Source organism: Panthera tigris, chromosome C2 (genome assembly GCF_018350195.1).
Source record: "Panthera tigris isolate Pti1 chromosome C2, P.tigris_Pti1_mat1.1, whole genome shotgun sequence".
NCBI lineage: Eukaryota > Metazoa > Chordata > Mammalia > Carnivora > Felidae > Panthera > Panthera tigris.
Genome location: NC_056668.1, coordinates 132884641 through 132900232, shown reverse-complemented (window position 1 = coordinate 132900232; position 15592 = coordinate 132884641). Strand labels below are relative to the sequence as shown.

At 40.8% G+C, this 15592-nt stretch overlaps 1 protein-coding gene across 5 annotated transcripts in view; it reads right to left on the bottom strand.

Annotated features, from left to right (window-relative positions):
• PLCL2 (phospholipase C like 2) overlaps positions 1-15592 on the bottom strand; it is a 194259-nt gene that overhangs the window by 135402 nt on the left and 43265 nt on the right. Inside the window, exon 1 of one of the 5 annotated variants that reach the window (XM_042998656.1) lies at positions 12237-13005. The exons of the other annotated variants lie outside the window; for them this stretch is intronic. Coding sequence (XP_042854590.1) covers positions 12237-12314 — 78 coding nt within the window. The 5' untranslated portion in view covers positions 12315-13005. Of the gene's footprint in view, positions 1-12236; positions 13006-15592 lie in introns of those variants that run through there. 5 annotated transcript variants of the gene reach the window in all.

Below are 15592 nucleotides of genomic sequence, written 5' to 3'. Positions count from 1 at the left end.
TTTGGATCTATCCAAATTGCAATAGCTATTCAGCTATGGCCCTGAAAGAAAACATGATGAGAAAGAGTGTGGGATCACCCGTTCACCCTTGGTGCTATCTACAGTGAGAATTAGATTTCCAACATTTGCACAAGCACATATGTGCCTTAGTTGATTTGAAGGAAGCCAAAACATAAATCATGGGTCCGCAGTGTTCCTCGAAATGTCTATATTTAGACAGCGACAAGGTCAGATAATTCAAACAAACTATGGATAGCTATTAAATCTGCTTTTAAGTTGAATAAAAGTTAGAGACGGGACTAATATCCTCCCTCAAACACTTGCATAAATTTTTCTCATATTGCTGAATTCTTCTGCTCTAATTTTTAGACAGTGTCAGCTGTCTCTTTTTTCAGTCACAAATATGGAAGGGGTAAGCAGAATGTAAATCCTTGATATCAAGAACTCATGCCTGGGAGGGGCATTAACAAAAGAAGAGGCAAAGGAAAGAGAGGCCCTGGGGACATTTTTTGTTCTAGGTGTTTCCACAAGGCATCCAGTTAGAATAGAGTCTGACATCAGTTTCATCAAAATGTTTCTAAATGCTATCTTTGTACTTATTGTAGGCAATAAAAAATGGGTTCCTATTTCTTGATTGCATATGGAAATGCATTCAGACAAGAGCTAATGAAAATCTGCTAGAAAAAAAAACAAAACAAAACATTAATACACCGTCTTCCACAAGCGGATAGTTTTCTCCGAGTCTGTGGCTCCCCCCCCATGACTGGCCGGTCAACTCCTACTGTATATTAACAGTGCAGGCTGGACAGAGAGACACTAAGGACAGCTAGGTGTCTTGCATTTCTTTCCAAGTGCTTTTTTGTTTTCTACAATACCTCTTCTTTCCTTTATTAGCAATGATCACTGAAAGTTGACTATAATTATAAGTTCTAATTATTATTTTACAGTCCTTTAAAAATGCATTAAGGGGCAATTTATACAGTGTAGAAACAGTTCATCCCTAATGTAATTATCTGAAAGCTTTTTAAAATCATCAAAATGTTTTTTAAAAACAGATCCAAACATGACGAATCGCTTGTCCAATATAAGCAAAGCAATGTTTTTGGCAGGGGATTTATAATTCACTCCAGCTAAGTAGTTAATAAAAATATATTTAACAATGAATTAACACACTGCATTAGATAGGCAGTTAAGGTTGAAAGCAGTACTCAAAATTATGTAAGACAACTAAATTTGAATATGGAACATCAAATTACACATCAATTGCCACCTTTCAGACCTATTTTTCATAAAGTAATTTCTATTACACTATAAAAAATCCAACATAAAATGGTAATATATTTTGTATATATTATACACTTACATAAATTATACACATATGATATATATACATATATAATACATATATACATACATTATACATATATAATAATTCATATCCTATATATACATATTGTATGTATAAATACATAGGTATAATATATACATATTATATATGTATTATATGTATGTATATATATCCTAAAATTAAGATTCTCTGCTAGAGACTGAGTCTGCTCTTTTATCTTTTGTTTGACCTGTACTACCAGTGTTAATAAAAAGGAAGCACCTTTAAAAATCGGCAACAGTGGAAATTGAACCATAGGAGAGGAAAACACACACCACTAATTTCTAGCCAAGTGTATAACGTGTAGTCATTAAAACACACAACCAAGTAAGGGTTTTGTTACAGGCTTTGGTTGATTTTCCAGATTTTTCACAGCAGGTGGGTGTTTCATCTGAATAGGTCAACCATCCACAGAAGGCCAGCAAATCTTGCATAGCCAGCACAGTTTAGAAGGGCAGGAGGATATTTTCGGAAAGAAGCATCCTGTTCTTTGATTTATGCCATTAGCGCAGCAAACAACTAAATTTAACGGCCATAACTGATTTACCATAGAAGTGCCATATGATTCCTGTCCTTTGCCTGGAATCAACTGAAGCCCACATCAGATCAGTCTTTCTAGAAAATAACCTCCCAGATTTTCAAGTCTATCCTCAGGTCTCAGTTCACTGATTTCATTTTCAATATTGTTATATTGAAACTTGTTAGTTTAATCAGTGTCTTTCAGTGCTATGAGATTTCATTGTTTTTCCACTGAAGTCCAGGTAAAGGGATTCTTCCAGTGGCCTATTACTGCCCTGAAGAGAACTAATTCCTGATCTGACCAACTTCACCTTCTCTGCGTTGATGACAACAGTGGTTCTCAACCAGGGATTATATGCCCCCCAAGGGGATATTTTACAAGGTTTGCAAGGACATTTTTTAATTGCCCTGGTCGTGGGGGGAATACTACTATCTTCTAGGGAGTGGAAGCCAGGAATGCTGCTAAACATCCTATTGTACAAAGACCAGCCCCCACAATAAAGACCTATCCAACCCCAAATCTAGCTGACGCTGGAAAGCCTGAACTATAAAGATAAGATTTAAGGGTTAATACTTCTACTTGGATAATAGCAGAAAACCTGTGCCATAATTTAAAAAAGGATGACTTTCCAATACACCTTCTCTTATTGATCTCAGATATGCAAAGAGTAGCCAATTATAGCCTTTCTTTTTGAAAAACTATTGCTTAGCGCGCTGAAAAAAAAAAAGTATTTAGAAAATCTTAACGTACGGTTTCATAGTTGATATTTATATCCTCAAAAAAAGACCAAATCACCTCAAGAAAATTCCTTTAGTTGTTTCAGGAGTGCAATTACACTTAGATTCTCCATAAATTCATGTAAAATGATAAACATTTAACATATCATTGCTTGCTTGCTTTTTTCCTTTTTTTTTCTTAAACAAGATGGCAAAACACAGAACAGACAAACCACAGAATTTATCAAACAGATACACATGGCATCTGGGTGGCCTGAAAGCCACCAAACCACACCTCAGACTCTTGCAAAGAGCACTTCCTGGGAAGCAAGGCTTCACTGGAGAGCCAAGGGCATATACTAAAAGGAACAGCACAGCCCCAGAGGGCATGTACAAACTGTCCTGTCACCAGACTCCTCTCTCATTCTCTCCTAAACAGGCACAACAGGGCAGTGCTTTTTCTCAGGAAAAAATAAATCAAGCTCCAGAGTGTTAATGTGTGTGTGTGTGTGTGTGTGTGTGTGTGTGTGTGTGTGTACACATATATATTTGTTTCTAAAAGTTTAGAAAATGTTTATCTTGCTGCCAAAATGATGAATGTCAGGGACTGTGGCATTTTATTGTCTAAGATTTCTTGAGTCATTTTGAGGCTTTGCTTCAGCACTGAGGGTCAAGACTCTACAATCTTTGGTGTTGATCTTATTGCCTCTGCCTTAGTCAAGAGAATGGGTCATCTTGGATGTCCTGTGTAGAAAGGAACCTATGAATACACAAAGATTAGAGCCACCATCCATCTGAAAAGTCATTCCAACGTTAATTAATGTGTCAAAGAGAAAGGATAACTCTGAGTTGGTGAAATGCAGATTGCAACCTCGTATTAACTGTGGGCAATATGTTATGAGCTGAACTTTCCCATGTATTGGATTCTTTTGACCATGTAAAATAGTATCAAAATCCTCAAAAATACCAATTTTTCTAAATCCAGTCTCTGAGACTGCCTCCCCACACAAACTGCCTAAAAATTCTTTGCTAGACTTGGGAGAGGGTTCCTGATTTTTGCTTTCAGAAAAGATTTTAACTTTTTTCTTTAACCATTGGGAACTAAAAAGGTAGATTCCCACAACACATCTCACACCAAAAAAATCCTGATCAATTAAGCATTTAAAGGTAGAAGATGAAAGTAAATGTGAATATTTTATACGAATTCCAATATTTATATAACCCAGGGTTGAGGAAGGACTTTCTGGGTACTAAACTAAAGGCAGAAAGCATGAGCAAAACATTTTATTGCATTTAAACACAATCTTTCTGCTCAGTAAAACAACCTGAACAAAAGTAAGCAGAATAACAAATTAGAAGAACATCAGAACATATAGGGGCAATATATATAAAAGACAAAGGGTTAAACATTTATGGAGCCCCTAGAAATCAAAAAGGCAAAGATAAACGGTTGAAGAGAAAAATAAAAACATGAATACGCAATTTGTGGAAATATAATTCATAGGTAAACATGAAAAAACTTCAAGCTCACCAGTACTCATGGAAACAAATTAAAACAGAGGAAAGACATGTATTTCCCGCTTATTAGACTGATGTCCATTCCCAGGAACGGTAACACTCAGTGACGGTAAAGCTGTGGGGAGCTGGCAGTGTCCAAATTGCCAGCGCACCTGAAAATTGGTAAAGCCTTTACGGAAGCGATTTGACTACATTACTAAAAGATTTTAAAATCTCATTTCCTTTGACTCAGCAATTCCACTTCTAAGGTTTATTCAAAGAAACAATACGGAAAGCTCATAAAGATGTGTGTATTAAATGCACGGTTTTTAATTCTTTTTTAACTAAACAACCAGAGGGCTGTGTCTCTGCCTCCACACCTGTGTCCAGCAATCGCCCCTCACTCGGATGACTGCAACAGCTCCCTTCCCAGCTCCCGTCCCTTCCCAGCTCCTTCTCTGCCTGGCAGTCAGCATGAGATCTTACAAACACAAGGCAGGTTACTTCACACACCCAGTATCAGTGGCCTCCCATTGCTAAGTCCCAACTCCTTACTTCTCACAGAGAGCTGTGGATATCCTGACCCGGGACCGCCTTGCAGGCCTCCTCTCCCCACTCCACTTCAGACACACTTTGAAGTTCCTCCAATGGACCAGATGGTCTCTGGGCATGCTGCTGTTTCCTCCCTGAGAACACGGTCCCTACACTATTCCACCCCATAGCTAACTTATGCACCCCAAACACATTTTTCAAGGCTCAGCTTAGCAGGCCCCCCCTCGGGGTAAACCTCTCCTGTTTCTGCCACACTTGAGTTAGACGTCGCTCCAGAGCACGTGCTGCCACAGTGCCTGCACTTAGCCCATAGAGCAATGGCCGTGCTGTATTGGAACTGTGTGTGGATCACTGAAGTTTGCTGGCATCTAGGTCTCCTTTATCACTGCTTGGTCTTTTCAGAGGACACAAAGGTCTGCCTGCGCAGTAGCTCCCTCCTTTATTCACGGACCGCGACACCAACAACATCTCTTACACATGCTCAACTCTTCCATAGTACATACACCTGGGCGTAGCTGCCTGCATAGACGTACTGAAGCCGCACATTTTTAGACCATTTTTGTGGTTCTTGGGTCCTTATTAGTTCTGCTTTAAGCATTTAAGCTTTAAGATGTGATTTCTATTGTTTTGGAAACAGAGAGTCTACATAGTTTCTTTTATTCTTTTTTCTGGGACAAACTATTAAAATCATATCAACACAGCACATCTTATTAGCTCAGCTTTCTCAAACCAGGAAGAGAATTTAAAAACCAGTTCCTTCATTCCGGATCCTTTGGTAATAATCAAAGATGAAAAGCAACCTAAATGTCCCTTAAGAGGAAACCAGTCAAATAAATTATACATCAATACAGTGGAGTACTGTGCAGCCATGAGAATGAGAAAGTCTTCACAGACCGACTTGGAAAATACCAGGAAGTAGCGTGAGGTGAAAAACAAGCAAAGTGATGAACACTATTGTCATATGCTGCTATGTGTCTACGAAGAGCAGGCACATCCATCGACCGTCTCTGGGACCACACACTTGTGGGGAGGGAAACTGAGGGGCAGGGGCCGAGATGGTGAGGGAGACTTCTCCTTGTATAACCCTACTGTTCAGCCTCATTAATGTGCTATGTATTTCAATGATGGCCTACTGTGGATTCCTATTTAACTAGGTACGAATGTTCGACAAAACTCTTCATAGGAGATTTTAACATACCCTTTCCCCTCCCCCACATAAAAAATCCTTACAATGTCCAGTGTTCTGGGACAAGGCTCTCACATGTGGCGGTCCCTGCTAGGTAATTAAAGTACATCTCAGAGGAGGGCTGTGGCCTTCTCTCCTGGGTCTACTCTGCTCCTCTTTCTCAGTCCTTCATCCAAGAATGTCCTGAGCTGCAGCCACTATAAAGTACTCCCCCTGTCTAACAATACTTAGGTACATTCCATTTTCTTGGAGGCAGTGTGTAACTAGTATGGTTTCTTCCCAGGAAGTGGCGCTGAAATCAACCTTAAAGGAAAAGTAAAACTATGAATTCGTACAGCCAAATAGTACTAACTATAAATTCTGCCTTAGAGCTCATATTACCATAAAAAATGGATAGAACAAGGAAAACAAGAAAAGGAAGAAAAAAAGAGGGAGAAAAAAAAAAAACCCCTTCATTCCAATGGGCTCTTCCTTTTCCTTTGACTTGGCACAGCCAACATGGCAGGACAACAGGGCAGGCTGATTTCCCCTTGACTAGAACTGGGTTTTAGATTCTGTCTACAACCGGTAAGTTGTAGATCACACCTCAAATTCGTTTCTCCTACACCTTAAAGACATGTGCAAGGGAAGACTATGTTCTAGATCTCCTACATATCCTGGTGCCAACCAGGTATCATGCTCACCCCATACAAACCAGCATATGACTATGCAGTGGAGGCCTCTTCCCAAAGGAGAACGGCAATGGATGGAGAGAAAATTCGGCAGAAATGCCAAACAAAATAATGATAACCATGAAACATCTCTTACTTCTTGTCTTCATGCCGAGATGAAAACAAATACCTCCAAAAACTGCTAAATCTTATTACCAAGTTTTTTTTGAACAACACCATTAAGGGACACCTGGGTGGCTCAGCTGGTTGAGTGTCCAACTTTGGCTCAGGTCATGATCTCACAGTTCGTTTGTTTCAGACCCGCATCGGGGTTGCTACTATCAGTCTGTCAGTGCAGAGCCCACTTCAGATCCTCTGTCCCCCTCTCTCTGCCCCTCCCTCGCTTGCACACTCTCTCTAAAAAAATAAATAAAACCTTTAAAAAAATGATACCATTAATTCAATATTATCCAAAACATGGGAGAGAAATAATGAGAATTCCAAAAATTTTTAAGTGAGAAGAAAAATTTCAGTCCAATGGTCTTATAGAACAATCAGTTGAAATAATATTCCTAAGGCGTTAATACCAAAAAAGGATATTACTGACATGAAATAGAGAAAGATTTGGAAAACTGAGTTCTTGAAACATCACACATGCTTACAGATGATACTACATAAACCAACTAGTAGACAGATTATCAAATCCAGGCCTAATTAACTAATGTATATAAATTCAGATTCAACTTAAAAACCACATGAGAAGTTATTCTATATCAGAATTTACTCTATGTCTTACACTATACAAAACCCTTTCATATCCAATATCTCATCTAATCCTTAAAACAACGTTATCAGGTAGGTATTATTAGTCTCCTCTTATACAGAGCCTAAAAAACACTGGAGACATAGCTGAGGTCATTCAGGTCATAAATGGCAGCACCAGGCCTGGAACCTGGACCCTCAGCCTCTAAGAGGATGCCCTGTCTCTATGACGTCAACAGATGTTAATGAAACTGCGTTTGGACAGAACAGTGATAATGTAACCATTATCTAGTTATTAGATACCAGGTTATTCTATCTGTTGATACAGAAAGACTATATTTAAATTGTTTTTATAGGAACAGAACTTTTATGTACTTCTTTCTAACTGAGAGAAGCAAACGAGTAAGGAAGACAAAAAAAAAAAAAGACTAAAAAGAGATCAACCAAGAAATAATAAGCATCATTTAACGGTTCCTCTTTGATCCCATATATCTTTTTCTAAATTCAAGTCAATTAAATGCAGCCCCTAGTTTTTGTGCTGACATGTGCCAAACACATATTTAAGTACAAACTGGATTCCTATCCTCAAAGATCCCATAATCTAGCCAAAGAGTCAAACCCGCAAATACAAAATTACCAAATAATTTCATGCAGATTGAAGTGAAAGAAGAAATAGCAATCCAGAGGACAAAGGAAAGACATCTCCCTGGGAAGGGGGGTCAGGGAGGAAGGGCTCTGCTGAAGATGTGACATGTGGGTGGGGGGCTGGGAGCTAGCCAAAATGAAGAGAATTCCAAGCAGAAGCATTCCTGTAAAGAGACAGGCCCCACACCCCTACCTGCAGTCACACAGAGGAAAGAGTGCAGGCTGACTTCACTAGAATACACATCTCAGAAGATGGGAGTAATCAAATGCAGGCTGGAGGTGAGCAAAAAAGGAGGTAAAGATCCTTCCAAGATTTCTTGCTTGGGTCTTGGAAACAATGCCATTAATGACACATGAACTACTGAAGAGGAGGAGACTTACTGAGACAATTCAGTACATGCTGAAGTTCAGGAGGGTTCTATGAGGCATAAGAAAACCAGGGACTCAGGTTTCAGAGAAGCGACAGGGTTCATAGACCTGAGACGTAGTCCCTCAGGGGGTTTCCAGAACTCTAGGTTAACTACTCTACATTCAACTTCTTGGAAATGAACAGAGGCTGAAGTAGGCTGTATCAAAAGAAAAAACACTGAATTGTGGTAAAAGCACTAGGAATTTAAGCAAACAGTACGCTATAGCCCCCTTATTTACAGCAGTTCTGATCAAAACAAGGAGATACGATCAGCAAAGGTCCTATTCATACATTTGTTGGACTGCAGATCCACAGACAGAATAAATAACAATTAGGAGACTTTTAAACACAGCTGTTCCCAATACTGGCTCTTGCCTGCAGTAGTCGAGGGAGGGCCACTGTTTTCTCTCAGCCGCAAGTATTCGTGCCCTTGGAGCACTCCCTCAAAATCTGGGTGTTCTTCCATCTACTCAGGAAGTCTTCCCTGGCTTCAAAATGACGGGAACAAAAATAGGAACCGGTGAGGTTACTTCCTCAAGTTAAATGGAGAAATAATCAAAAGCATACTCTAACCCGCATTAAATGTTTTTTAGACAAAAAGAAAAGGGAATAAACTAGGAGCACGTATCGCCAAAGAGCCCCGTTCCAGGTCCTGAGGGAGGAGGCACACTAGGCAAATTCTGGCCGGAAGACCCCAGCTCTAAATTCAGAATCATGTGGCCCTTCTGCGTCCTTGTGCTAGCCGCCTCCCACAGTATTTCTCCATCTGTAAAGAGAGGTGTCGGCCTTCTGACAGTCCCTGAGAGCCTATGGGAGGTACCATGCAGGCCTTCCTTGGGGAGTCCAGAAAGCAGTGTGGAAACAAAGCCTAGACTTGGAGTTGCACACTCGGCCCTACAGGGCAGTGGAGGTGTGCACCAGCTATCCACATGCTGCGCGTGCTCCTTCGGATTCAAGCATGGAGTAGGCTCCTTAACCTCAACTAGCTCCTGTGTCAGGAAACAGAGAGCGTCCCCCTCTCTGTAAGTTTTGGGAGGCCCGGGCTTCCCCAACCCTCTAAGACTGGGGGAGAGTAGGAATTCCTCCTGCTTCATACAGGACACCGGGAAGAACAACCCATCAACGGCTACCAGAGGAGGAGGGAGTGTTGGCAGATGCATCCGTGCACGGGGAAATCAGGACAGGCGCCAATGGCTGCAGTTCAGAGTGAAATTTGGGAGGCTTTTTTTTTTTCCTTTTAAGTTAATAATGGCTGCAAAGTGAATCTGCATTCCAAGGAGACTCCCAGGGTGTTAGAAGACTTTACCAAGATGCTCTGACTCTTGCCTGTCTTCCCAGGAGCCCTTTCAGGATACGTATGACATATGTTCTCTTTATGCAGAGAATGCCACAATGGTGCACTGAACCCTGATTTTCAGGAACGTGCCAGTCTCAGTTGCCCTGGTATCTGGATGCTCTGAGGCAAGTCCTGGCATAAGGCAATTTCGCTCTGGGGCCCATCCCGTGCGCCTTCCTAAGCTGTTTGTTTCCTAATTATCCCCAGCCCTTGCTGAGCTTCACCGTTGCCAGCTCCCCAGCCTCTCACTCTCCGCAGTTAAGTGTGCTCAAACCTCTCCTATCGATTTCTCCTAAACCTGTCCTCCTGGTCCCCAGCAACAGTCCTCCGCCAAACCATTCATAACTAACCTTAAGGAAATGTCTAAATTCACAGCCTCTACTCTTCGACCTCCTACTCACTCCTCGAACTGTCACTCCATTGAAATGGATTTTTGCCAAGGTCACCCACAACCTCTGTGATCCTGAACACGGCAGGTGTTTCCAAGTCCTCTTCTTGATAATAAGAATGATGCTATCACCCAATGTTTACTGAGCACTTCGTGTATGCCAAGTATGATCCTTCGAACCGTGCAAACTTTATCGAGGCTTCACTACCAGCTGATAAAGTAGGTTTACAGTTACAGCCCTTTTATGAATCAAACCTTTGCGAATTAGAGTGACACGTAGCCAGTGTCACACAACCTGTGAGCAAGGCAGGCAGGACTCAGAACACAAGCCTCCGCCTCTATGGCCTGTGCTGCTTCTCTGCACTATCAGAAGGCAGCCCTTGGCCTGTCCCAATTCTTCCTCCTCTTTCCTCCTCGGTCTCCATCTGGGGCTGCTCTTTGTGCACCCTTAAATACTGATGGTCTATCCTTGCCTCCTCATCCCTAGGGTGCCCTCATCCAGTCCCTGGCTTCAATTATTACTCACAGAATCAAAATCTGTCTCTCCAACTGGTCTACTGTCACATCCACAGGTGCCCCAGGTTCAATGCACTGTCCTCTACTTACTACTCACCCAGTGCTGGAGTCGCCTGTCCCATATTTGCTGTCATTGTCTCCCCGGTGCCTAACACTGAGGTTAGCAGGTGGGAGGTGCTCCCTCAGCAATTACGAAATTAATTAACATGGAGACTTTGGCTGCCTCCCTAGACCTCAGTTTCTCACTTGGAAAACAGACTTGGATCAGGGAATGGAAGCGTGTTACATCCTATAAGCTGCCTTTTGAAAAGTGGTGTGTAGCAAAATAAGTGTGCAAACATGCTGCGTATCCTCCTCTTTGCAATTCACATTAGATAGCACACTAAAAGCTCTCAATCTTTTGTCATTGTTTAATAAGGGTCTCTGATCCTTTTCCGGGAATATCCCAGGCCCTCCAGAGACAGTGCTCCATGGGGGTGCATGCTTTGGCAGGGGCACCTGGGTGGCTCAATGGGTTAATAAGCATCCGACTTCAGCTCAGGTCATCATCTCGGGGTTCTTGAGTTCAAGCCCCACAGAGGACTCTGTGCTGACAACTCAGAGCCTGGAGCCTGCTTCAGATTCTGTGTCTCCCTCTCTCTCTGACCCTCCCCCCCCCCACACTCTGTCTCTCTCTCTCAAAAATAACTAAACATTAAAAAATTTTTTTCTAAATAAAGAAGTGTGAGTAGGCCAGTCCTTTGTTTTGTGAACTTTAAACAGTCACCTGGACCACCTTAGAAAACATCTGTCAATTCCTTAGAAAATTAAACACAGAGTTACCATATATGACCCATCGATTCCATTTCTAGGTTTATATCCAAAGAGAAGTAAAAACACATGTCCACACAAATATATACAAATGTTCACAGTGGCATTATTCATGATAGCTAAAAGGTGGAAATAACCCACATATCCATCAAGTGATGAATGGGCAAACAAAATGTGGCAAATCTGGATAATGAAATATTATTCAGCCATAAAAAGGAATAAAGTACTGATTCTACATTCTACAACAAGGAAGAACCTTGAAAACATTATGTTAAGCAAAACATGCCAGCTGCAAAAGACCACATAGGGTATGATTCCATTTATATAAGCTGTCCAAAATAGGCAATTTAAAGACACAGAAAGTAAATTTATGGTCACCAGGGGCTGGGAGTGACTGCTAATGGGCAAGATATTTCTTTCAGGGAAGATAAAAATGTTCTAGAATTAAATAGATAGTGGTGACAGTTGCACAACTGTGAATATACTAAAAACGAATGAAATGTACACTTTAAAAGGGTGCGTTTTATGGCATGGGAATTAGATCTTAATAAAAAACCAAAAAAAGGTACAGTGGATAACCGCAATAAACAAAATGAACAATAAAGCTCATCTTCATAACTTGAACTGGTTAAGATAAATAGGTGTGCCAATAAAACATGCCAATTAACCATAGTGACTTAGGTCATTCACACTAAATGACAAAGACAGGAACAAAAAAACCTATATTTAGTAGATTTAATAGATTTAAGTATATTTACTTCCATATACATGAAGTAAAGTGGAACAAAATCTGAAATTCAGACCTAAAGGTATCTTCTAATACCCAGTAAGAACTGTTCCTTCAAGAGTATCACGGACTTACACTGACAACGCGGGTAAACCATCTTCTATCCTCCCTGGAAACAGCAATGGCCCTTACAGAGCCAAGAGGGACGTCCATCGTCCTTCATTTTCTGTGCCAATGTCCCCGAACAGGCACAATCAGTGGGTGACTGAAGGTTATGAAAAACTTAACCTGTTCACAAAGCTGACAGTTCCGAGGCTCAGAATGCTAAAACCCGAGACTTCTAATTTAGATTTCACTCTTTTTGTTAAAGATACCATATGACCTAAGAGCATTTTGTATTCATTTAAATACAGACAAAAAATTTATCCTGAAAGTCTAACAGAAAGTGATTAAAAGAGATGGGTCCTATAGGATATGGCGTTTAGTACTTTCTAAGTAAGCCACAAAAACTAAGGATAAAACCTGAATATGTACTCTTTGACCCAGGAAGATTTCCTGTAACTCCATGATTTTAAAGGTCTAGATAATTCAAGTCATAAAGGTCTTCACTCCATAGTGTTTCATCTAACAGCCCCTATAGTTATTCATTCATTCTACTAACGTTTCTTGAGCACCTACTATGTGCCAGGCATCAGGCCTAGTGTTAGGGGTACAGAGATGGATAAAAACAGAGACTGTGTTTGTATTAGAGGATTCTTAGACTGATGGATAAGACAGTCATCAATCAAATAATACATACAAGAGATGCAGTGAACATTATTTATTTAGAAATTAGATAAGTTCTGGGAAAGTTGAACCTTGCAGCAATTGTTAGGATTCTCTAAGCTTTATCTTATTTATTGTTGTGCAAGGGAATCGTATTAAAAAGACATCAGATCTTAAATTTTTATTACATTAACTTGGAAAAAAATCAATAAAATTGCTCTAGATATGCCTATAGACCATAGTCTATTATATACATATATATATATATAGAGAGAGAGAGAGAGAGAGAGAAATATATATACATTGAGAAATATATATATATTAGTAAGAAAGATTCATCAGGAAAGGTTTAGAGCTAGACTGAGTTTAAATTAAGCAGTTTCTGTTTGAAGTTGATAGCAGCCTATATAAAATCAAAGTCAGATGGTAAACGACATTAGTGAAAACGGCAGAGTAGAGAACTCCAAAAGTTCATTGCTCCATAAAAGCATCAAATAAACTAGCAAAACTGTCAAAATCAACTTTGTTAAAACTGGGAAACCACCAAAATATTGCAGCAACCAGGGGAACCAGGGGAACACTTAATAAAAAACAGCTAGATCTCAGCAGGAAAAGCCGGCCACTTTGTGGTATTATAAGTTACCCTGGCACCATCCCCGGCTCTCCAGCTCAGCAAAGAGCCTTGAAGAAAAAAGCCCATATTCCCAGTACAGATACCATTACCAGAAGAAGCAGAGTGGAGTTTGTTTTGAAGGAAGTGTGGTTGTGTGTTGTGATCTGCCTGGTCGCTTCAGCTCGAAGGGCTCCAGGCTCCGCCACAGCTCTCCTAACTTGGGACTCTACCAAAGCTGAGGCGGCTGCCCGAGGGAGTTGTCAAAAACACTCAAAAGTAAATACACTAGTAGCTGCTGCCTGGGACAATAAATAACTGTTGGGGTAAACAATGAACTAACCAATAAGCTTGGGAAGAAAATTTGGGGATTGAGATGCTTTGTCAAACAAACGCTTTAAAAAGATCACACAAAGAGGGGGTATAGCTCAGTGGTAGAGCTTTTGACTAAAACGATCAGACAGAGTCCTGGGAATCTAGATAGTCAAGTGCAGGCATGGGCCTAAGTATCTGCTCAGGAAAGCCCTGAGGTAACTTTAAACTCTCACCTCTGGCTGACCCTCGAGTTCTGTGCATGCAGGAGGTGAAGGCTAAGGCGGAGTTATCAATGCCTATCCGATCACTAGAGAGACACTAAGCTAATAGAATAGAGATAGCATTGACTCACGACAAAGAATACGGACTGCTCAAAATTGGCACAGAAAGTCACAAAACAAGCAACAGCAGCTACAAGTAGCAACAAACCCTGGGGAGTGAAGAGAATCTAATTTCCAGAGTTGCCACGCTACAATATTAAAAATATCTATTTTTCCACACACAAAAAATTACACAGCACGTAAAGAAATAAGAAAATATGGTTCATATACAGAGGAGAAAAGGCCACTAATAGAAACTGTCCCTGAGGAAGCACACACATTGGTCTTATTAGACAAAGACTTTGTGTTTTTTTTAATTTTATAAATGTTTATTTATTTTTGAGAGAGAGTGAGAAAGAGAGAGAGAGAGAGAGAGAGAGAGAGAGAAAGAGCAAGAGAGACAGAGCTTAACCAGGGGAGGGGCAAAAAGAGGGAGACACAGAATCCAAAGCAGGCTCCAAAGCTGTGCTGACAGCTCAGAGCCCAACATAGGCTTGAACTCACAAACCGTGCGATCATGACCTGAGCCAAAGTTGGATGCTTAACCGACTGAGCCACCCAGGCACCCCTGGACAAAGACTTTAAGTGAACTATTTTAAATACGCTCAAAGAGTTAAAGGGAACCATGTACAAAGAACTAAAGGAAAATGATGTCTCATTCAAAAGAGATTATCAGTAAGTAGACAAGAATGATTTTTTTTTTTTTTAAGGAACCAAATAGAAACTCCAGGTTTGTAAAGTACAAGAAATAAATGAAATTTTCACTGAGTAAGCAAAAGAAAGAATCAACAAACCTGAAGATAGGTCAACTGATACCACCAAGTCTGAGAAGCAGAAAGGAAAAGAGAATGAAGAAAAATCAGCACAGACTAAGAAAGCTCCAGGACACCACCAGTCCCACCAGCTGGGAGTTCCAGAAGGACAGGAAAGAGAGAAAGGAGCAATAAGAATGTTTTAAGAAATGGGGCACCTGGGTGGCTCAGTTGGTTAAGCGTCCGACTTCGGCTCAGGTCATGATCTCATGGTCCGTGAGTTCGAGCCCCGCGTCGGGCTCTGTGCTGACAGCTCAGAGCCTGGAGCCTGTTTCAGATTCTGTGTCTCCCTCTTTCTCTCTCCTCCCCAGCTCATGCTCTCACTCTTCTCAAAAATAAATGTTAAAAAAAGAAAAAGAATGTTTTAAGAAATAATGGCTGAAAATTCCCCAAATGTGATGAAAAACAAGAACTGATGTTTACTTAAGGGCAAAACTAACAGAAGCAGTTGTGTGAGGCAACTGAACTAAGCCCCATGCCACTGGGTGTTTCTGACACAGAAAGACTGACTGGGAGTTCAATGAAACAAAATTCCTTGTGAACAAAAGTCCAATGAGAGGTGAGTGCTATGGTGGCTCTAACAGCTCTCTGCTAAAGAGCCTTCTTATAATAAGAGGAGGCAGCAGACGGAAATCCAGGTGTCCATCTACGCACCCCTGGCCACTCTCA